At 43.4% G+C, this 24,778-nt stretch overlaps 1 protein-coding gene across 1 annotated transcript in view; it reads left to right on the top strand.

The window, feature by feature from the left end:
• Nucleotides 1-24,778, top strand: part of XKR4 (XK related 4) — a 321,586-nt gene that overhangs the window by 198,018 nt on the left and 98,790 nt on the right. The window contains exon 2 of the mRNA XM_022556886.3: nucleotides 19,892-20,091. Within this exon, the coding sequence (XP_022412594.1) occupies nucleotides 19,892-20,091 (200 nt within the window). The remainder of the gene's footprint in view (nucleotides 1-19,891; nucleotides 20,092-24,778) is intronic.

Raw genomic sequence — 24,778 nt, 5'->3', positions numbered from 1 at the left:
ACAACCTGTAGACTCCCCAAGATGGGGGACCCTGACCGTCTTGTTCACAACTCTGTCTCCGGTGCCCAGATCACTGCTGGGAATGAGGTGGACCCTCAGTGAATATGTGTGGAATCTTCACAATTTCCTGATTTAATAATATGGCATTTCCCCTTCAACCAGGAAAGTTGGCTTCCTAAACCTTCTTATGCCTCTGCCTCTGTCTCTGCTTCTACCTCAGGAAGCTACAGTTCACAGTTGATGTATTTAAAATCGTGGAGAAAAATAGAATAGGGAAAGAGCTGAAGGAAAGAGGGGTCCACAGTCCCAAATTAGCCCGTAGAGTCTACATAAATATTCCACATGGACCAAATTTAAGTAACAAAAGTAGTACGCTAAATAAAAGAGAACATAATTGCACTTGACATAACTTAGTAATTAGAGATTCTAAAGATTCCATTTCTATTTTCTAGTCTGTGCTTCCTAGACTTTTTACAGACTCTCCCTTGTTCTTTCTCTGAGATGCCTTAAGGTTTCCCAATGTTCCCTATAAAAGGTGACTATAAAATGATAAGGCTTTCATCAGTCCACTCAAAAAAATAAATCATCTTATTTTATCATTAAGACTATTGCTTTGTGTTTCCATATCCGGCCCATTTTCAACTATCAAGAACACACTCACGGGAGGCAACATGAAGTAATAACAGATTTTAGCCATTAGAGTACAGAAGTTTGGTTTAAATGTGAGCTCTACCACTTCCTGGTTTTCATTTAACCTCACCAAGTCTCGGGCTCAATCTGGGAAATGGGAAAAACAACTAATTCACAGAGTTAATTTCGGGATGGAGGGGAAGAATATATGTAAACGGGCTTTATGAATTGGGTATGGTTATAAATGGTATAGAATCATCACCATCGTCATTATCGTCATCGTCACCATCGTCATTACCTTTGACCCAGATCAGACATTACTGGTGGTTTTTTAATCAGCAGTTAACATTTCTCTTTTCCCAGTACTTGTCACAAAAATAAATGAGGTTGTATAGCAGCAGTTAAGTGAAGTCTAGCTGCGCCACTTAGTAGTTACGTGACTTCTCTCCAGTCACCCAGTCTCACTGAGATCCAGTTTCCTCCCCTGAAAAATGAGGGAAATAATTGTCTTTACTTCAGAGGCAGGAGACAAGGATAAAATAAGAAAATGCCCACAGGGTTTAATAGGGTATCTGGCACATGATAAGCACTCAATTATCATTTACGTTAGTACCAAATCCTCTCAGGGTAGAAACTTGGGAAAGACGTGCTGTTCTATAAAGATATATATTAGAGTCCACAGTACCTCAAAAGCTATTTGAATCCTCTTGATTTAATGCATCTGAAGGGTTGCTTCTTCTACCCAAAGTGACCGAGTTCAACAATAATGAAGTCATGCTCCCTCGAAGCTTTCTACTGAGATCTTAAACTTCCTGAACTCTTCACCTCGACATCCCTGAGACGGGCATACCCAGGCATCTTCTGAACTTAGACAGCTGCTGTTAGTACTTGATGATGTTTTGATCAATGTGTAAAACCACGAAGCAAATCCAAAGGTAATAAAGATACACATTATATTAGAAAACCCAATAAGTAGAAACCTAAATTCACTAAACAAATTACTTGTGGGGTATACACATTTCCAAAGAACCATTTGCTTTACAAAATGGCTAATTATGGGGTTCCTCGCAGTAAAGAGTTCCTGCAATACTATGAAGCAATTAAGGGAATATCTTTATGAGTTAGATATACATGTAGCAATACCTATGGGTCTTAAAAACATGGCACTGGATGAAAAAGAAAGTAAAATATTTTTAATACAATGCCATTTAATAAACAAATGCATGCAAACAGAACAAATACAAGAACGAATGCCAGTTTCTTAAAATGTTACACATACATTCACCATGTGACCCAGCAAGCCCACTTATAGTTATTTATTCTAGAGAAAGGAAGCATACATTCACACAAAATCGTGCATTTGAATATTTACGGCAGTTATATTAATAATCACCAAAACATGGAGACAACCCAAATGTCCTTCAAAGGGTAAATGGATAAACTGTGTGAGGTGAACGTGGTAACCGTTACGCTATGGGAGCTGGCCCAAACCGTGGTGCTTCTATACAACAGGATACCACTCAGCAATACAGAGAAATGGTTGACTGATACAGGCAACGACTTAGATGAATCTCAAGTTGAGCGAAGAAAACCTAATCTCAAAATATTAAACACCGTATGATTCTGTTTATATAACATTCTTGAAGTGTCAAAATTACAGTGATGGAGAACAGATCAGTAGTTGCCAGGGTTAGGTTTAGGGTTGAGTGTAACTATAAATGGGTAGCACAGGGAGTTTATTTAGAATAACCTTAGCCTGACTGTCATGACAAGTTTAATGAATCTACACACGTGATAAAATTTTATAGAGCTATACACCAAAGCAAGACAAATAATGTGCTTATAAAAACTGATGAAAGCCAAAATAAGGTGTGTAGCTTGGTTAATAGTATTGTGCCAATGTCAATGTCAAAATTCTGATTGATAATTGTAATATGATTATGTAAGTTGTTATCTTTGGGGGATTCTTGGGGAAGGTCGCTTGGGAACTCTATACTATTTTTTCAACTTCTATGTGAGTCTAAAATTATTTCTAAGTGAAAAGTTTTTTTTAAGAACAAATGCCAATTAAAAGAATGCATATTAAACACATTTTCATGGTTGCCTATGTGAAGAAAGAAATGGAGACCAGGGGGAGAGAGAAAGATATTCCAGAGTCTATTTAAATACTTGATTTATAATTTTAAGGGGCAACATTGCAGTTCTCTATCACTAGATTATACACACCATGAGGTCACGAGCTGTTTACTAGTCATTTCTGGATCTCTCAGTGACTAGCATAGTGATGTGTGTATATTAGGTTCAGAATGAACATTCATTCTATTGTTAAACAAATTAACTAGTGAACATATCTATTTCATAGCTGAACTCCATAAAGCAAACAATCCTAAATTTGCAAGTCTGTTTTAAGTCTTTTTCAGTGGAAATGTTGATATTTTGTGAACGCATACTTTAACCATTACGCTTTATATTTAGGTCTAAAACATTTTTGTATGATGCAGTTACGTCACGCCTAGCTCTTCCCCCAAAGTGGATGTGACTGCCATCAGTAAATTCAGGAATTCAGTGGAAAGAGCAGGTGGGAGACCAATGTGATCTGAGAAGGGCCTTTGTGCCTTTTCCCATCAAGATTTTCCTTTCAACAGAAAAGAAATTATAGTTCCTAGAAATGTCCACATGGAGGTTTCTGGAATTCAACTGGAAATCTTATATTAAGATGCCCCATTAATCAAATCACATTTTTGTTTCACTAGTTTTTATATTTTCTTCATGCTCTTCTTTGACCTTAAGTGGGCCTGCATGTAATTTAATATTCCTTTATGATATTTTATGAATCAAGGCCATGTTTCTCAACTAGCAATTGCAGTCCTTAAATGTGTAATGAAGGTTGAGAAACGATCCTACTCCTTGTTGCTGGTTTATGCTGGGGAAGAGTGAAAACATCTAGGAAGAGCATATCATGTTAAATGATGACATGGAGAAAAGACAGAAGTTAGTGGAAGGGAGACAGGGAGGAAGGAGGGGGATGGGAGAGAGAATCTGTACGTGGAGGTGGGGAGGTGATGGTAAAATAATGGGTTTTTCAGTAACTAGGTAGACATGAAGGGGGGTGCTCTGAAAAGTTCACATGATCTGAAAACATCATTGAACTACCTTGGAGGGAATTTTTCTAAAAGAAGACCCTTTGCTAGCTTTTCTCATCTCTGAATGCTGTTGTCATTCTGAGAATAGGACAAGTAGTTTTCTTATTCTTGACAGGAAAGGCAGGGCATTTTCCTCCCTGTCATATAAGAAAGTCAACCATGTGACTCTTGATTACCCTGCTGCCATATTCAAGAGGACGTGTCTTCCTTTCGCTATGAACAGCATGTCTTCCGTTTTGTCTCTTGCCTGAGCCGGGTAGAAACAAAAACTGAATACAGAAATAGGCTGGCGTGGCATGCCCTGGATGACAAACTTAATTGAGCAATAAGTGAAAAATGTAAGAATTTTGTTAGGCTTCATGAAAATAGAAAATCGTGTGGATTTGAGAGAGATCTCCTCTTAAAAATAAGAAAAAGGGGAATTTCCTGGTGGCGCAGTGGTTGGGAGTCCGCCTGCCGATGCAGGGGACGCGGGTTCGTGCCCCGGTCCGGGAAGATCCCACATGCCGCGGAGCGGCTGGGCCTGTGAGCCATGGCCACTGGGCCTGCGTGTCCTGAGCCTGTGCTCCGCAGCGGGAGAGGCCACAGCAGTGAGAGGCCTGAGTACCGCAAAAAATAAATAAATAAAAATAAAAAAATAAAAAAGGATCTGTTTTTAAAAATGCTAATTGCTCTCCCAGATTTTGTTTTTTAATTCACGTCTTTAATCTGGGCAACTTTCACTTACCTAGTTCCTCCTCCCGCACAATCCTTGAGGAGAAAAATAAAGCTCTAGATTCACTTCTGGCAAACAACTTAGCCTGGGTCCGCCAGAAAGCGGAGCCTGAGACAAGAGCCAAGGGTGTGCATGTGGTTTCTTTGGAGAGGTGGTTTCAGGGCATAGGAGACAAGAAAGGAGGGACCACCAGCCCGGGGCGCACTGTGGGGCTGGTCTCCACTGTGGGAAATGGGCTAGACACCCCCGGGTGAGGGAAGATGGAGTTCTGATCCAGCGATTCCTCTGATCCTCCCTGGTCAAGGGTGGCCCCAAGAATGAGAAATCCCGGGGCAAAGATTAGGAGGAAAGACCACAGTGCCGGCAAGGTTCCACTCATTACCCCTGTATGAGGTCAATAAACTCAGCAACAGCTTAAGTGAAGTTAGAGAGAGGCTGGGAGGCATGTCACAGGGCAGCCGTGGGCGTCAAGACAATCGCTCCTCGACACTTTTAAGCATTTTCATGCTTATTTGTGACAAAGTTAAATAATAAATAAATGGAAGTATCTCAGGCAGCTGTTGACAAGCAGATGGCTCCGTGTCAGGACCGAGAATAGGAATCTCAGCCTTGCCCTAGAGAATCTCACCCTTTAAAGCCTGCTCTGAACCACAGGTATATCAGGTTCAACTCCATATTGAGGGAACGAGTTAGTTCTGACCCAAATAACATTTAAAAGTTTTTTTTTATCAAGGTATAGTTGATTTACAATATTATATTAGTTTCAGGGGTACAGCTTAGTGATTTAGTATTTTTGCAGATTATACTCCATTAAAAGTTACTACCAAGACTTTCGTAAGACTTAGAATGGCTATGAGTCCCTGTGCTATATGATATAGCCTTGTTGCTTATCTACTTTATATATAGTAGTTTGTATCTGTTCATCTCATACTCCTAATTTGTCCCTGCCCCTTTCCCTCTCCCCTTTGGTAACCACTAGTTTGTTTTCCATATCTGTGAGTCTGTTTTCCATATACATTCATGTGTATTATTTTTTAGATTCCACGTATAAGTGATATCATACAGTACTTGTCTGTCTTTGTCTTACTTCACTAAGCGTAATATTCTCTAGGTCCATCCACACTGTTGCGAATGGCAGAATTTTGTTCTTGTTTATGGCTGAGTAATATTCCCCAGGTAACACTTAAGATGCTGAAGTGGGTCTGGTTCTGTGTAGATAGCATGGATTTGGGGGACCAACAGAAATGGCATCTATGATCAGCTCAACTGCTTACTAGCTGCGCAACCTTCCTAAATGACCTCTGATGGTGAGGACTCCTCACGGGTCAGAGGGAGTAGATAGCACCACCTTCATTAAGTGTCTGAGAAGAAAAAGAAAATGTATGTAAAGCATTTTACCCAGTGCCTCTGTGTTTTAGGTGGAAAGTTATTGTTAATTCCCTTTGTCTGATTATGTGCATTCATTCTTGAAAGTTGAAAAACAAAAGCAAACCTTGAAACTGCTCAGATACTGTCTTAACCTCTCTCAGACGGGGTCCATGTACACCCCTCAGCTGCCATTCAAAACCATATTGGGAGTTCAAGTCAGGGTGGCATGGCACCTCCTTTTTTTAATGTCAGCAAGTTTAATTTAATTCTGGGCTATGGTAAAACAACAGAAGGGTGTAGGCTGTCTTTTGTTCTTCATGCAGTGTGCTAAAAATTACACGATAGACAGTAAATTAAGAAAAGCTGCCCTATAAGTTTCAATTAAACCTTACATTGGTCTTAATATTTAATATATCATCCTGAATCACATTTCCATAAACCACAATAGAAGTTCAGGCAAAGGCTGTAAGAACATGTTAGAGTTTTATTACTATTATTTTTCCTCAACTAAAACCGTCCCCTCAATAAAGCGTGAAATCAGTCGGATTTTCCTCTATGACGTAAAACACAAAATCAAGTCTCATTGACCACAAATGTGGTTGAATTGAGTCCAAAGCACAATGCATGACTTTAGTTCATAAATTACCAGAAGAGCTCAAATTCTATCCTGAAAGAATGCATGTACGTTCCCATTCTCTCCTGACTTACGTTGTGATTTTAAAGAAAATTGGCTGGCAGGCACTAGTTGATAATAAAATATGATATGATGACACAAGAGGAAGGTCTGTGTGACAGAACGCTCCACGAAGAGAATAACAACACAAGGTTTTAAATACTTTATACGCTATTACATACACAACTGTCAGTTGCCGGCCCACAGAGATCATTTTCAGCTGAGCCTGTGTGATGTGTGGTGTGTGTGGTGTGTGTGATGATGTTGGTTCTTGACGCACCCCGTGTGTGTGTATGTATTATATATATACACATATATGTTTGAACCTCATAATTCAGCTTTAAGTTTAGATTAATGAACTTACATTTCGACTGATGAGTTGAAAAGGAGCAAAGAGAGAGAAAATACGGATCGCAGAGTAATCACCTTCAGGGACTTGTAATCTAGTGAGAGTCAAAAATAAATAGCACATGAAACAAGTCGACCAAAAACCTTTTGCATTGGCTATCACTCATCCGATGGCAGATGTCACTTACTGATCCCAAGGAGCTCAAAGACCAGCTCAGAACGCTTCCCAACTCAGTTATCTCCAACTGATCAGAGTTTGCATGCAAAACAAAACTATTCTTCGCTCAAGAATTAGGGATCATTGGGTGTCCAGACTTTTGGTGCTGAGTGAGTTCAATAGAATCTCAGGGGGTAAGAATCACTGTGGTAGGAAGAGAGGTTAGGAAAAGCTTGCGCTAAGCCTGGAGGAGCGGCGCTTGGACTTGGCTGGGCACTCGGTGCCGGAGGACAAATGTGAGCTGACACCAAAGGAGGAAGGAAACAGGGCAGGCAGGGAGGGGGAGCAGTCTGCGCGGGTCACGTGTACAGTTCCACGTGAGCAGATAACCTGTAACGTCAGACCTGATAAGAGAAAGTGTGGAGAGCCCAGCAGAGGACGTTGGGGGCCATCTGGGGGCCACTGGCACTGATGCCATGTGAGTGGTATTTTGGAGGAAGAGAGCGCATCGTTGAGGGTGCTGCTTTGAGCCTGTGATGTGACCAAGAGGAGGGTTTGAGTGTAAGTGGCTGATTTGAAGCCAATTCTAGGAAGCACTGGTGGGGGTGGGGAAGTGGGACCGGGAAGGGAGGACAGTCAGAAGGGTGGGTGTCAATGAGTAGGTCGTACTGTGGGCCTCGGGGACTCAAGCCCCCCAGGGACTCACTTCAGAATTACAGCACCTGAGGCAGCTGGGGTATTTTTCCAACCATACCTCTGGTCATTGGCAGAGGACTGACCCAGGGCATTCACTCCTCAGCCCTTCCAAGCTGCCTGTGTAGGGGTCAAGAGAAAAGCCTCATCTCGAACCAGAGCGCGGGTGACAAGGGGCCATGGGCAGGGATTCAACTCGCCATGAAGCTTCCCCAGATCCTGCGTTTCCAATCCTCCTAGTTCAATTACGGGGCAGCCCAGCCATTTCCGGCTACTCTATAAAGATGGACTTTCTAAAGATATCTGTGTCATTTTGGTCAGCATATCCACTGAGAAAAGGCAACCACAATTGCATCTAGGATTAGACATCACGGAAACCTTATCACATTGATTCCAAGCCCCTACCATTCAACTTTCTCCTAGGAGTTTGAAATAACCCCGGCACCCCCTTAGGTAGGCTGTGGGCAAGGGAAAGACCCCCCGAGCACTCACCCTCCCCGAGAGAAGCTGGATGCCCTGTCCCGAGGTTGCCTGATGTACTCAGGTGTGGTGCCTTTTAAGTAAAGCCTTCTCAGTGGGCCTCACACCCAAGCCTAGGGAGGAGGTGCACCATGCTTAGTAAGGTTGGCACAGTCTCAGTGTAAGTAAAAAGGTAAGCCCATCTTGTGGCTTTAAATTCTAAAATGCCTCCCAAATCATCGTTAAGTGGGTCTGAATTTGAGACTCTGATCCCATGGCCTACCCAAGATCTCCACTTGGATATTTAAAAACATTTCAGAATTACCACGTGTGAAGTCCATCGTCATCCAGTAATCTGCTCGTTGCAGGAAGTGGCAGCTCCATCTCCGTAGTAGCTCAGGGCAAACAGCTTGGAATCAAGATTGCTTCCTCTTTCTCTCACACCCTCATCTGATCTGGCAGCAAGTTCCATGGGCCTTAACTGCCAAATAAATACCCAGAATCTGCCTCATTCTCCACTGCTACTATCGAGATCCAAACAATATCACTTGCAAGGTTATTGCAATAACCGCGCTGATTCTACTCTGCTCCCCTTCATTCTATGCTCAGCACAGCTGTCAGAGGAACCTCGTGGCCAGATTGTGTCTCTCACCTGCTCAGACCTGCAAATCGCTTCCTTACTCACCGATACAGTCCACACAGAGCCCACCAGGTCCTCTGTGACCAGACCAGACCCTCCCATTTTCCCTTTTACTCTGCCCCCACCCCCGTTCACACCCACCTACCTGGTGCTCCTGGGATGAACTCAGCACATGCCCACCTTAGCCCCTTTGACCTCCTGTCCTTTCTGCCTGGAATGTTCTTCCTCAGGTTTTAAGTGGAGATGGCTTATTTCCTCTCCTTCCTTTAGATGTTGACCCAGATTTCATCTCTCCAGGGAATTTCCCTGGCTATATAACTTAATTGACAAGCACCCTGACATTCCTCATTCCCTTTCCTGGTTTATATTTTCCTTGGCACTTAGCATGAGCTTTTATATTTTACCTTCTACTTGTTTATCGTGCTTATCGTGTGTCATCCCCCACTACGATGTAAGTCTGTACATGTTTCATTCCCCGCTCTATTCCCAGAGCCCAGAGGAGTGCTGTCTCCAAATAAATGCTCAATAAACACTTGAGTGGATGAATGAGTAAAAGAGTTCATTGTTTTAGGGCTTCCCTGGTGGCACAGTGGTTGAGAGTCCGCCTGCCGATGCAGGGGACGCAGGTTCGTGCCCCGGTTCGGGAGGATCCGTGAGCCATGGCCGCTGAGCCTGTGCATCCGGAGCCTGTGCTCCGCAACAGGAGAGGCCACAGCAGCGATAGGCCCGCGTACCAAAAAAAAAAAAAAAAAAAAAAAAGCGTTCATCGTTTTAGATGAAGGGGACCCTTCTTTTGGAAACACTGAACTTTTTGTATGTGGGTACAATTCCTAGGGCACCATCTCCATAGTTATTAGCTTGGTACGTGGTCATGGACGTTTTGACTGGGGTCATCCCAAAAGGGGCCCTACATGTTGTTAGGCTACTTAGGTGGAAGACCAGCCCCCTGCCATGTTTAGCGCTTTGTTTTTTCACATCCCATTCACTAAATTTTTGCAGACAATTGTGGTAGGAAAATTTTCTCTGGGTTATTAAACACAGTTGAGAACAAAGATTGCTGAGCAAATAGGATAAGGAATTCATTGTGTCTATGATGATGGAGAAAGGTCTTCTCCCCATCCTAACTCATCTCCATGAGCCACTCTGGACTGTATTCCATGTGAGCCCTCCCCAGGAGGGAACATTCCAAGCTTAGAACAAGTGCTAGCTGTCAGCACGGGAAGTTCCTCTGCTTCCCTCCTCCTGAGCTGATAGCACAACCTACAAAACTCTGGCCCGAGGAGCCTTTCAGCTCTCTGCTCTTAGAAATTAGGTGCTCAGGGTCAAACCAGCCAGTGTAAGCTTGGAGCAAGTGGACATTTAGTGTTCTCCTCTCAGCATCTGGCTACACGAGACACAGGTGATGCCTCCCTGGACAGTGAGGCTGCCGGGCAAAGGGATGGGCATCTGCCACTGACGACGAAGCTCTCCTACGCACCAGAACGAGGTAGTTTAGACCCAGTGAGTGAACACCTACAGTCCTTCTGTTCGCCATCTTTTCACAGCGCTATGGTTTTTTTTTTTTGCGATACGCGGGCCTCTCACTGTTGTGGCCTCTCCCGTCGCGGAGCACAGGCTCTGGATGCGCAGGCCCAGCGGCCATGGCTCACGGGCCCAGCCACTCCGCGGCATGTGGGATCTTCCCGGACCGGGGCACGAACCCGCATCCCCTGCATCGGCAGGCGGACTCTCAACCACTGCGCCACCAGGGAAGCCCAGCACTATGTTTTATGTTGTCTAATTCTGCCGAGATTCTGGGGAGACACAACTTGAATCTCTTCTTCCCCTAGAATGGATGAATAAATAAATAGACAATAAAATTCTAATAAGACGACAATATGAACAGTAATAAAGTGTCTGAAGGAGAATGCAAAATCATTGTGTTTGGGCCTGAACAACTCTAAGAGTCCAGTGGTGCTGGTGAAATCGATCCCTGTAATGTATATCTGCTCGTGGACCTTTCAGGCAGGACCCCAGCCCACCCTGGGCTGTAACGTGGTACCCTGACCTGCCTCTCCTTCTCTCTTCCCTACCAACTTGGCCGCCCAATGGATGTGATGGGTCAGATGCCCCAGGCCTGTGGATTTTTCAGCCAACTTTTAAAAGTATAAATGGCCGTAAGTCTGCCCAAGGGAAGGATTAAAAGCTGCAAGGCAATATCTTGTCTTTTAAATAGAATAAAACATTATACACATGCACACAACGGAACTTTCCTCATTTGTCATAAAACCAGTCAGTTCCACAGGGCTGAGGATAGAAGTTCTGAATCTGCCACAATCACTATTTCCTGAGTAATAAGAACAAATACTCTATTAATCTGTTTTTTTAAACATAGTTAATAATTTCTATTAGTATTCTTTCAATCTTTTGAAGTCTTAAGCTATACCATGTCAGTATTATGTCAAATAGTAGTCACTGCTATATTAGCTCCAAGCCGCCCTTCTTCATTTTAGCACATTGTTTACTATTAAAATGTTAGTACATTGATTTTACCATGAAATATTAGTATATTGGGACTCTAAGGAAAAAAATAATTGGGGGAGAAATGCTCCTTTTATTTTCTCTGAAGGCTGGGTACCAGTTGCTATGAGGTGTTCAGAGTGAATACAGAATCTTCCTTTCAAGTTCAATAACTTTCTCATCTGTTTTAGCTGAATTTACTAAGTAGCCCCAGAGACCCTGGTCACACTGCCCGTTACAAGGAAACTTATTTGGTGGAGAAAAAAATTCTATTATTTCCTACTCTAGGTTTGAGGAATACATGAGAACTTGTTTATGTAATAAGTATCATTATGAGAGGTATGCATGAAAATTAAACAAAACAAAAATAACCATATCCCATAGGTACATTTTATTTTCAGAGAAGACTAAAAATAAAATCAATCAAAGGGCCTTTTTATCAAACACAAGATGCCAACCAAGTACGCTTTCACGTTGTGTAAGCTCATACTGTATAAGAATGCTCTATACCATGATAGAAGCTCTTAATATCTTACTAGCACTAGAGTACTATTCTCCTCTGAGAACCCAAATTAATTCTAATTATCTGAGCAAGAGAGAGAGAGGTGGAAATACAGCTCACAGGTCAGATACATGTAGAGAAAGCCAAAGCCTCGTTAGTCTAAGAGGCAGTGTTGCTTTGGGGAAAAAAATAAAAGTATCGTGAGTGAGGAAAAGCTGTTGAGGTTCTTGTCCCATTGGAGGATTTCTGGGAGACCCTGAGGATATTCTCCATCTCTCTCTCCTTATCGCAAATATCCATGAAAGGCACAGGAGAGGCACGACACGCACACGCGCACTGGAGCGCTTAGGGGCTCTGGGTGAGAGGTGATCCCCAGGACGCTGTGAGGGGATGGCTCTGCAGCGCGGGTGACAGCGCACCCCGGTCCCCTCGGGTCAGCGTGGCTCAGACTGACCTCTTAGGGCTGTGACCTCTAACGCTTGGGTCAACCATAAGGTCAAGCAATGCATTCGTTCCCTCCTAACGCACATTTTTTCCCCCTTGGAATGATTGATGGGAAATAGAATCTAATTTTAAAACACCAGTCACTAGGAAATTTTCCCCTGTAGAAATATAGGACAGAATATTGTCATTTTTACTGTTATTGACATAATGGAGACAACAGAAACTTGATGTTCTGGTGTCAAAACAAGGTTTTGTGGTCATGGCTGTTGTTTAAAATATTCAATACAGAATACTTAAGATGACAAACTGTACAATTTCGTCCCTTGTCAGTGCCTACTGTTGATGAGAGAGAGAGAGAGAGAGATGATCGATAGACAGACATATGTGTGTGTATTATGATATATATATATATAGTGAATGTATATACATATATAATAGTTACAGCTTTGCTTGTAGCCAGGCCACAGAAGAAAATACCAGTTGCTGGGATCAGTGTTTATTTATGTTGTTTCTTTAGAGCTCTTCTGCTCAGATTTTATTCTGCAGTTTTCAGATAGTAAAAATAACATCTGTTAACAGCTAACCTGTTTAATGTGCTATAAGAGAAAGAAAATGCAATATTAGAATATATACGCATAACATCCTCAGAGCTGTTAATGATCTCTGATTCAGCTATATCAGTAGTTAACATTTGATCAAATATTATTTAAGGACTGAAGTATTCCTTGTAAATATGGACTATCTGAAACTTGTTATATACATCTCATTTCCCCACAAGTAATGTAAAGATTATCTCAATCACATTAAATTGTAGATTAAATACGTACTAGATATATAATTCTTGACATGCTGAATGTTTGGAATTTTCCTCCCAAGCTTATCACTTTTGCCGTTCTATGTTTAGGTCTGAAGTTGGTAATGTGAGGGGCTGTGAATTTAGTCCAGGTTGCTCTTTGCACCTGGAAAATATTGATGAAAAGGAGCTGAGAATTTAAATGCAATTTACATCTTCAGAAAATCAGTGGACTAGATTTTGTGTAGGTATGTGGAGGGCATGGGTTACGTGTGGGTGTCTTTGTGTGAGGCACGGTAGGGAGTTATGTAGATGTGTTTGTGTGTCTACATCTTCAGTAATGCTGAGGAAATTACAAAATTAAGATACTCTTAGGAATGAGATCATGTTGATAAGGTTGGTGCAGAATTCCTGGTGTCATTTTGTGATGTAAGGAAAGCCCTATCTTCCATTAGCATGCTCCACAGGACGATAAATTAGAATGACCCTATCAGGAAATGAGTCAGTCATACAGTAAAGATGGCAAACATCTTCTGAACGTGTTCACCTCAGAGGAGGAGTTGGACACACCGACATTTCAGAGTGGGGTTTACTGGGAACATCTCCTGTTAGCAGGAATGAGAGCTGTGTGTTTAAGCCACTACCCTCTCGTGCTTACTGCATACTTCCTCCTCGATGACGAAGACTTGAAACTTTTTTCCTTCTTAAATGAAGGAAATTCATTGGTAATTATGCTAAAATTTTAACCATAAATATGGCTTTTTCTAAATCCTCCCTATATGAATGTCTTTTCATTGACATCAACTTCCTTGGTCACCTATGCCTGTTGGGTGTTATTTGTCTTTTTATTAATACAGCAAAGCAGAATCCTAAGAAAAAGAACCTTAGTGACGCCTCCAAGCCCCACCTGGACGCCATGCTGGATCCCTTTGACACTCAGGAGGTGTAGAAACTACCTTATTTCCCAGCAGAGTGGTGACCTTCTGCATATGCCCTCGGGGAGAACAGGCAAAGGCCAAATCCAGCGTGATGGAAACACTCCCCAGAATAAAATGCCTAAAGGAAAAAAGAAGAACTGAAGACATAAAACCACCTGAATTTTTAGGGTCAAAGAGGTGGCCTTATAGATGAGCCCAGAACACCGATAACCTTGGTGTGCAGCGACATCCCTGCACATCGTGAACACAGCACGTGCATGAGACACATCTTCTTGTTTAGCGCTCACACAGCCGTGAAGGAGGTACGGTTCTCTCCACCTTCAGATAAAGAAACTTGGATCAGAAGCTAAGTGGCCATAAGAATCAGAGGGGAGAATATACTTGCCAGTTAAATCATAATAACACAGATGCCAAGGAGACAAGACTGCTTGGCATTTGTCTTCAAGTATGCAAAGGGTCGTTTTCCAGGGACAGGCCGTCAGCCATCCTCCCCTCCCCCAGAGTAGACATGTGTTATAATGCGATGTGAAGGATCTGGATTAGACTAGGAGGGCAGCTCACAACCATGAACTTCTCGACTCTGTCCACCCAGTAGATGGCTGCCAAGAGCCATTCAAAAGCTAACTTGTGGGCTTCCCTGGTGGTGCAGTGGTTAAGAATCCGCCTGCCAATGCAAGGGACATGGGTTCGAGCCCTGGTCCAGGAAGATCCCACATGCAGCAGAGCAACTAAGCCCGTGTGCCACAACTACTGAGCCTGTGTGCCACAACAACTGAAGCCCGCGAGCCTAGAGCCCGTGCTCTGCAACAAGAGAAGCCACTGCAGTGAGAAGCCCGTGCACCGCAATGAAGAGTAGACCCTGCTCACCGCAACTAGAGAAAGCCTGCGCGCAGCAACGAAGACCCAACGCAGCCAAAAATAAATAAATAAATTTATTTTAAAAAAAAGCTAACTTGTGGAGTCACATATCAAGGCATCCCCTCGGCATCTCTGACCAGCCTCGTAAGTTCCCAGGCTCCACTGGTGGGTTGGGTGGAGCACAGTGGAAGCATCTTGTCAGATCCACTGAGTGAAGGTGCAGAGGCAGCCATGATGAGGGCCCTTCATGGAAGGCAGACAGCACAGGCTCACGTTGCCATCATAACTGTCTACGACCAAGGGTGCAATTCAGCGCCTCCCAAGTTCCTTTGGTCCTGATTTTGATTCAGGGACATCTTGCACAGCTGTCCCTCGTTGGGGGCCTCTTTGTCTCCTGGGGTTCAGTTTCAGACCTGAGGCCTCACGTCTACCACATCATTAGTTCTTACCAAAGGGATTATAACTTCTTACAGAATATTTCCGTTTTAAAACCTCTTCCCTTTTTGAAGGGAAGCACACCTACGGGTGCTTAACACAAGAAGTAACTCCGAGGCTCTTGTCCTGGTAGCTATTAAAAACACAAACAAACCAAGACATCTGCACAGAAGAGTTAACTTGACAGTTCTGCTCCTGTCTCTGGAACACAATGACTTTTCACTGGAACACAAGTCCTTTTTCACGTCATTCTAAATTTCTGTGGGAAAGAACTCATGAGCTTATTCTTTTATATTTATTTCTCAATTCCCTATGCGGTTTACTAGATTAAAAGACACAATAGTTTAGCTTCTTTGAATAATCCCTCATCTGTCCCCATTTGTTAGAACTGAATGACAAATATGACCAGTCTTCCTTTGCTCTCTGCATTGATGTTCTGTCTCTAGAACAGCTGGTATTACCAGTTAGGTGAGAGGTGTTTGGGGCTGTTTGTCAACGTGGACAAAATTCCCTGCCCTGAGAAGTAAATTATTATGAAACCAGATCTCCCTAGAGTCAAACCTCTGGCTGTACGCTCTGGGGAAGCAGACGTGGAACTGCATGATACAGGTCAAATGTAGAACAAGAGCTGAAGCCCTGAAGACCTCTCTCAGGGACTCGCTCTACAACTGGAGGGCTGGTGTCCGCACAGCCCACACAGGAGATAGCCGTGGCAGAGGGGAAAGAACCTGACACTGAAGTACAGATTTGTGTTTTCATCCCCCATTCACGTGGGGCAACATTTTCGTACCATGTGATGTGAGGAACTGGTGGGAACAGTTGTGTCTCATGGTCCACATTTCTACTCACACTCATTGGGCCTCTTCTCTTCCAGCCTTCCCTTCTGGCAGCTGATAAAGAAGGTGGTGAGAAAAAATAATAATGTGACAGAATGTGGTAAACCGTTTACATATTGACAAGATGGAAGAGAACCAATTGTGATCGCAAAGCCTCTTCATTGTCATCGTTTTTCAGAGCACAGACTTGAGAAAAGCCCAAGCTGACTGAGCTGTGGGCATAAGACCCCTGATGTCCATCACTGCTGATTTAGAGAAAGTAGAAAACTCTCCTGATACTGTGTAATACTCTAAATAGTGCTAATGTCCGCTTAATCACATAAACCATTGTGTGCTTCCAGCTGGAAGCAAAAACTGATATGATGTAGGCTCTTGGTCCGTCTCATGAAAATAACTAATTATAAAGAAATAGAATTTGAGACTCTCCCCCCAATTCAACTTAACACACTTCGGTGAATCCCAGCATGAACAGAAAATAGTGCTCAATGGTGAGCTTCAGTGATGAGTGAGCACCCTCCAGCCTTGGAGGTCTGGAACAGAAGCCAGCACAGAAACAGATAAAGCCACCCAGTGAGGTAGCTCCCGTGTTAGTGGCATGCACAAGTCGGGTGCAGGCAAGGATTCTCGGTTGGGGTCATCAAGGAAGGTCTTCTGAGGTGAGATACATTAGCAGAGCTTTAAACCACAACTGTAAGTTTCTGTAGTGGAGAAAAGAGACAAGGTCATTCTAAGAAAAGGTAACGTGAATGTGCAAAATGCATTTCAGGCCAAGAGTGCTACATATTAAAATACACTTCTTATCAGAATGCAGGGCATTTTCCTCATCTTTGTGTCTTTACATATGTAGTTTCCTTGGGCTTTTTTGGAAATTTTTGCATGTTCTGAATTTTTTAAATTCTGAAATCTTTTGCACATTCATATTACCCATATATATAATGCTTGTATAAATATATATTATATATATAATGCGTGTGTTTTGGGGCAACCTTGGAATTTTTAAGTAGTCAGATAAAATTATTATAAGGACTTTGACTTTCTGGTCAACTTTCTTCAAGCAAGATGGCAACCTTTGTATTCAGTGACGTATAGGTGTTAAACGAGCCCCTGCGGCTCTGGTAACCCCTACCTTCCCCCCTGCCACTGTCCTGTACCATAATACTGTGATGGGAAGACAAAGTCACCTTTTATTTCTGTTCCAGAATCAAATTTTCAAATGTGATTCATGGAAGGAATGAATGAAATGGAACACAAAGGAAAATATACAAACCAATTTTACGTAAATCAGTAAAAACTGTGGCAAAGCAGCTTAGGAATGTTGACCTACAGTCCACTTGATCAAGACACTTATAGCAGAGGAAAGCTTTGGATTCACAGGGAGGGAAAATATAACATAAATCCATATTATTTTAAAATTTTTATTTTTTTTTAAATTTTTATTTTATATTGGAGTATAGTTGATTAACAATGTTGTGTTAGTTTCAGGTGTACAACAAAGTGATTCAGTTATATGTACACATGTATCTATTCTTTTTCAAATTCTCTTCCCATTTAGGTTATTACAGAGTATTGAGCGGAGTCCCCTGTGCTGTACAGCAAGTCCTTTTTGGTTATCTATTTTAAATATAGCCATGTGTACATGTCAATCCCAAATTCCCAATCTATCCCCCCCCATTACCCCAGTAACATAAGTTCGCCCTCTAAGTCTGTGAGTCTGTTTCTGTTTTGTAAATAAGTTCATTTGTGTCACTTTTTTAAGATTCTGCACAGAAGTGATATTGTTACACCACTCAAAAGTCAATTCTCGAGAGACAAGTGTTGGTAGGAAAGGAAAGGTTGCTTTATTTTGGAGGCCGGCAACCAGGGGGAAGGGCGGACTCCTGTCCAAAGGCCTTCCCCCTGATACTCAAGGAGCAAGAGCTTTTATAGGCAGAGGGAGGGGGCTACATGCAGAAACATGCACAGGCAGCTCTGACAGGCATCTTGAAATTGGTCATCGGTGGTCTGACCAGCGTCATCTCGATTGTTTGAGGTACAGGTGATCTTCAGTCCCAGGGTTGGTTTGTTTCCATTTCTCTGAGGCCAATTCTTGGAATTGTGGCAGCTTATGTCATGACTACAGCCTGGTCATCATGTAGTTAGTTACCTTCTTCGACCCGGAGGAGGATTCAGTATCTGTAAGACAGCTCCCAGGATACGGCTCAGAAAATTATCCATAGCCCTTAAGGAGGAACTACAGGTCCTTGACTATGCTTAAGGACTAAACTTATTATTTGGTCTCCTAGGACTGTTTTCCTCTGTTTCTGCATTTTCTCACTTCTCTGATTAAACTTATTCTTTGGCTAATTTTCTTCCACAGACAAAAGGCAGGCGGAGGACATGGTGGGGGCGGGGGGGGGGGGGAAGAACAATAGGGTCCTGCTCCGTTTCAGTAACATATGATATTTGTCTTTCTCTGTCTGAGTTACTTCGCTCAGTATGATAATCTCCAGGTCCATCCGTGTTGCTGCAAGTGGCATTATTTCGTTCTTTTTAATAACTGAGTAATATTCCATTGTATATATACATATTACATTTAGAAGTAATTAAAGTTCCAAGTGCTGTGAAGGAGAAATTGAAGCATGTTCAGAGAATGACCAGGGTGTCAGGGGACTTGGGGGGTCATGGGACATGTGGCTGGGGACACTAGGACTTTTGGAAGGGAGGGGAGGAAAGTGGAAATCTCTGGGGACTCTGAGGTGTCTTCCAGTATTAGAAAGGTTGTGTAGAAAAGATGAATTGGATTTGTTCAATGTGACCCTCAGGGGATGGATCAGAAACAAAGGTGATGCAGGAGGACCAGTTTCAGAAACTCTCTCCCTAACAGCGCCGGCCTGTTACTCAAGGACCTGATTTTGAGAACTTCATCACTATTCATAAGGAATGAGCACATCATGACCCAAAGAACAAGAAAGCCAGAGCAGTAATTAGATCAAAGACTATGTCACTTTACTTTCTTTGTAGTATCTATACCCTCTTGTCTTTTCTCTCCATAGGATAATTTGACTTCTTTTTCATGGTATTAAAGAACAAATACAAGTTTGTCAGAATAAAATGTGATGACCATTCAGAGACAGCATCTTTCACACCCAGCGGGAAATGCCACTGGCTTTCAGGATTGCCAAGCCTGCTTTCATTCTCATACTTTTCCAAACACTTTTGGAAAGTTAATATGCAATACTTAAGATTACCACATTGGTGATTATTATCAGGAAATTTTCTTGAAGCAGTGGGGTAATTTTATTATGGATTCAATACACTGTTTTTTTCTTCTTTTGTATAGCTTTGAAATTTTCAATAGTAAAAGCTTTTGAAAAAGGCATCAGGAGTGTTTACAAACACATACGTCCTAGAGCTTGACTTGCATCATGCCCTTGGAGACATCCATCTGCTGAGGACCATTGAGCACATGGTGGAACTGACCAGGAAGGGTGTCTGTAGATTATCAAGGTGGAAAATCCCTTCTACACCTGTGTCTCACCTCCCTCTTCATATTACAATGCAGTGGAATGCTTTAACGAAGACAAAAATTGCAGTGACTCCTCAAAGTGAACCTTTAAGAATAAGGGCCAACTTGGGACCTTAAGTGATAAGTCACTAAGGTAGTTGTTTCATGGACGTGCTTGCACATATATGGCGGTTTGCAGAAGAGAAAAAACAGCCCTGGTGTTTGAAGGATTAGTTATCACTCCGGTCTTTCTTTTTCTCTGTGTTTCCTTTCTAGGTATTTCCACACGATATACTTAGGTATTCGAAGTCGACAGGGCGGAGAGAATGGCCGGTGGAGGTTTTACTGGAAGATGGTCTACGAGTACGCAGACGTGAGCATGCTGCACCTGCTCGCCACCTTCCTGGAGAGCGCTCCCCAGCTGGTGCTGCAGCTCTGCATCATCGTACAGACTCACAGCCTGCAGGCCCTCCAAGGTAAGGGCTTGCAGCTCACTTTCTGCATTTGGGGAAAGGTGGTCGGCTCCTTTTCTCACAACCCGAGGACCGTTCCGTTACCCTTTGACGCAGGTCACGGTGCTCTGGGTTCTTGTCGGCCGCTTGACACCTGTATTTGCGAATGAGGCCTATTTTCTTTTTCACCATCACTTGTCATGGGTAATTTACAGAAAGACTCTTTTGCCCTCAAGCTGCCCCCCGAGTAGGAAAAAAAATCCTTATGATTTTACACTTGCTCCATATGAGAGCAGAATCCACTGAAGCTTTCTGGCTTGTACGATAACTTCCAAAAATTTGAAAAAAGACCTATAGCCCTCTCTAATGTTGTATGTATATTAACTATTACACATATTATATACACTTATGTATAAATTTAAATATATAATACATACTTGAATATTAGGGTAATCGCCACCATTTCTTTTTGATATTAGGACACAAAAGGCGAGAGATTAAAGGAAACGATAAAGATTACCTTAATATTTTTACAAAGAAGGTCATATGGGAAAATGTTGTCAGCATTTAATAATGTATTGTTTATGTAGTACTAAGTTTTATAAAATGAATATTACAGTCGGATTCATATTTTGGGGTTTTGCCGTCCTGTTTGATCATCTCATCAGTAAGACGATTCCGTTGATAACAGACCCGCCCCGACGTTTCCTTAGGGCCTGCTGCTGAAATCTTTTCTAGAAGCAGATTAGACAGACCAGTGGGTACACAGGTGACTACATGGCTGGGGGAGGATGGATAGGTAACATTTTCTGCATAGTTTCCTGGTAATTTGTCAATCCTGTAACGAAATAGATGTTGTTAAACAGGTAACGTTCTGTAATGTGCTCGTTTTGTTTCAGTCTCAGCAGAGCCTTGCTGTGACTCGCTGTATGTACTGGGCCATCCTCTCATCCGATCTGGTTGGTCTGGGGAATCTCTACAAGGTCCTTATAACTTTTTATAGCAAGGAGCACATAAGCCTGGGCTGGATACTTTACTAATTGGAGGGAGGGGGACGCATAGTACAGGAAAAGAGAGATGGAGTGTTTGCTGGTAGCCAGGGGCCCACTGATTTATGAAGTCCTGGCCCTACCCTGGTTCCACACGAGAATAGCTTCAGTCCAAGAAGTTTGAGAAGGGAGTCAAAGAGGTCCATGGGGTGGGAGCCTCCCATGCTAGTAAGCAAAATGGAAGAAAGAGAAAACGGATGTTAGCACAGAAGCAGAGGAGAAAAGCCTGGGGGAGGCAAGCTTTATCCACCTCCCCCACGTGAATTATCCGTGGACGAGCCTCTTTAGACGTGAGACACCACACGCTGCAGAGGGAGGCTCCGGCTTTGCTTATCTCACTTGCTCGCTGTGAGACCTGGTACAAGTCACTTAACCTCTCTGGGTCCCGGTTTCTCAAACTAAACTAGATGATCTCCAAACTCCTTGACAGTGCTATTCCACCACTGCATCCGTGAATGCTCAGTAAACTTACGGGGTCAGGCGTGTGCATCAGGAGGTGGTCTGTACGTGAGGATACAAACTCAAAGTCAACATCAAACTGAATCTCTGTCAAGTTCTCATCTCCAGAAGACCTTGGCACCCCCTTGGTATAGTTACACACCTGAGAACTCTCTGGAAGAGAAAACCCCAGGCACAAGTGAGGAGTGTGGCAAGCCACCTTCCTGGGTGGCCCGAGATTCCTGACGGTCTCTGCTAGTTTCCTAAAAGATCTGTAACATCACAGAGAAGTTTTTATCCTAAAGATGATGGAGATGGAGAAGGAAAGGAGAGGGAGGGTGTGAGAAAATGAGATCACCTTTTCCGTTTGAGAGCTTTATGTAAAGTTTTATAGAAAAAAAAAAACATAGAGAAAAGACAATTCTTTGTCTTTATCAGATTATTCATTCTAAACATAAGAATCAAAATATGTGTTTTTTGGAGTTGTGGCTCTTCCCGGATGCCTGGTGTCCCCAGCTTAGCGGCTAAGCTCACTGTTGCATCAGGTTCGCTACAGACTTTGGGAGCGGGACCTCGTCCTTGGCCAAGGCGAGCCTTGCTGTCAAAATCAGAGAGCCATGGGGAGAATATGTCCTGTGTCACTCCCAAGGTGGTCAAAAGACAGTTGGATGCAAAGATCTCTAGGATTAACGCAAGTCACTGAACACAGGATGAGGAATAAGGGCCACTGAGCTGATCTTACGGTTGCCACTGTTTAAGCAGGGAGATGGGCAGAAAGTTGTGTTAAAAGACCGAAGAGAGGAGCTACCTGACAGCAAACAACCACCACAAAACCTCCAGCAAACGAAGACCAGCTCAGGCAATGCCATCTCAATCCTCTTGCATTTTGAGGAGAAACTTATCTGCAGAGAGAGCTTCTAAATTCAACCCTCTGCTGACAGATGACCCCCCTTACAAATGAACCAGCTTACAAATTAAACTGATGTGAATTATAAGAACTGAGCCTTTCCTCTCTAGGAAAAGAAAAATGAATGTGATAGAACCGAGTCTGACGTGTATTTTCACATATCTTTATGGTAAAAGATTCTTAAGATTTATATGTAAAAGCATAACTTTCTGTAATGCATGCACATAATCAATGGCATGAAAGCTGTGAGGTATCTGCAAATAGCTCTGAATTCAAATCTTCAAAATATTTTTATTTAGCAGGTAAGAGTGGTCTTAAGTCTGCAAGTTATTTCCATAAATGACTATGTCTAAAATTATTATTTGTAGGACAGAAAGAAAAATGCTTTTTTAATCCGATTTCAACCATCTACTGCTCTCTGATGGACACTCTTTTAAAACAAATTAAAAAATCAAACAAGAAGAAGTACAACATTTAACACTGATGCTGAAAACTGAGTTCCCCTTGTGGAAGTTGGTGTAGCCCTAAAACCCTGTCGGCTGTGAAAACCCTTTCTCAGGGCTCCTTACTTATTGAATAATTAAGTCAGAGAGGCCTCGCTGTACTGGAGGCCAACAGGCTCAGCGGAGAGCTAAGTAAAGCATACTTGTTTCTCGGTTTGTCCTGTCCCAGGAAGGAGAATTCAGCTCCTGTTCTGAGACCAGGAATCAGGGTCGAGCAGAAACTTAAGCATGAATATCCAGTTCCTTCCACTCCACACTGCCATCTTTGACGGAATTGCTGCTCTCCATTGAATCTGGCATTTCCCTGGGAACATCTGTCTCTGGAGGGCAAGAAATACTCAGGGAGTCTCAACTGTACCCGCACAAGTAAGACAGCACATGGAACATGAGACAGTACAGCAGCCTGTGCTTAGAGCTTCCAGTTTACACGGCGCTATGTTTCCAGTCCAATCCCATATCCCCACCTGGAGAGAGCGAGCGAGACAGCAAGGCAGGCAGGAAGGACAGAAGGAGGGGCAGAGAGATGTAGAAGGACTGTGTGTGGTAAGCAGAGATGGGCAAAGCGCTCTTGTTGGTCTCTGGGCAGAGGATGCAGCCCTCTGTGTTAGAGATGTAAGATGCGACCCAAGGCCTGTCAGTCCTATTTTCAAGCAACATCTCAAACCCATCCAGGACATTTGATTCTATCTCTTATAGATGGTGCAAGCAAAGGTAGAAGGTTAACTACCTTCTACAGACCAAAGTTACCCCTCCTTATAAAAGGGCTGGCTGGGCTGGAGGGTCTCTGAAGTCACTTCTAGCTTCGTGATGCTCTGAGCACTCGGCTTTGGTTGTGTAGACCAGCTGGCGGAGAGGGTACTGATTCGTGCACGTACAGGTGTCCACAGGTCCTGCCTAGCTGGCAGCGTTGCTCAGAGCCGCGCCATGGGGTGGAAGCCCGTGGGGGTGGAAGCTCCTCGGAGCGGCCCGGGATGCCGTGCGGGGTCACCGCGCACACACTGTGAAAGCGTCTCAGCCAGAACGTGTGCACGACGGCCCAGGCTGCATCCAGCACAGTCACCTGGCTCTGACGGCCAGGTGTGCACGCCCGCGCTGCAGAGCCTTCGTGTAGGAACAGCGCTTCCTGGAAGGAACCATCTAAAACAGAAGAAATCGGGCTCTCACCAGATGCAAGTGGGTGCCTACCTAGCAGCACAATTGTTTCCACTTTTTCCAGATGGCTTTAGTTCTTCATTTCCAGTTTCCACCTTTACTCGCCATTGTTGGAAAATCTCTTTTACACTCCCTGTGTGTTTAAGCTGTGATGGACAGAGTGAGTTAGGAACCATTGCTTTCCCACAGGCCGTGTGCCCAGGAAAGCTTTGCTGAGCAGGAAAAGACACCTACACCTACCTCGATTCCGATTTCTTCGTATCCAAAACCCCCATGGTTGCCCGTTTTGCCTACAGTTTATCCTGAATACTTCACGAACGGAAGAAAGCAAAGGGGGCTGGAAGAAGTTTCTAATTATTCTTTTCCTGTCTTGCATCCCACGAGACTACAGGGAAGTCAAGGGTTAAGGGGCTCTCCTTAAACAAACACGATCCCCAGCCAATCACGGTAGGAGACACCTTGAGTGTGACAACTGCCTCCTTTGTCACATCCTGATGAGGACTTTTAAGACGACCTAAACCACTGGATTTCCAGTTGCTCCATTTTATGGTAAAGCAGGTGGAGCCATGCCCGGCTACCTTCCCGAGGCTGAGGTTAGAGAAGGAACCCATCAACCCCCAGGCCCAAGTCCTCTGTGCCGAGTTCCTGTCTCTGCACCCGGC

This window comes from Delphinapterus leucas, chromosome 17 (assembly GCF_059928025.1).
Source record: "Delphinapterus leucas isolate spDelLeu-1000000601 "Yukka" chromosome 17, BTC_Dleu_Yukka2, whole genome shotgun sequence".
NCBI lineage: Eukaryota > Metazoa > Chordata > Mammalia > Artiodactyla > Monodontidae > Delphinapterus > Delphinapterus leucas.
The sequence above is the reverse complement of the archived record's forward strand: the minus strand, read 5'-3'. Positions and strand labels throughout refer to the sequence as shown.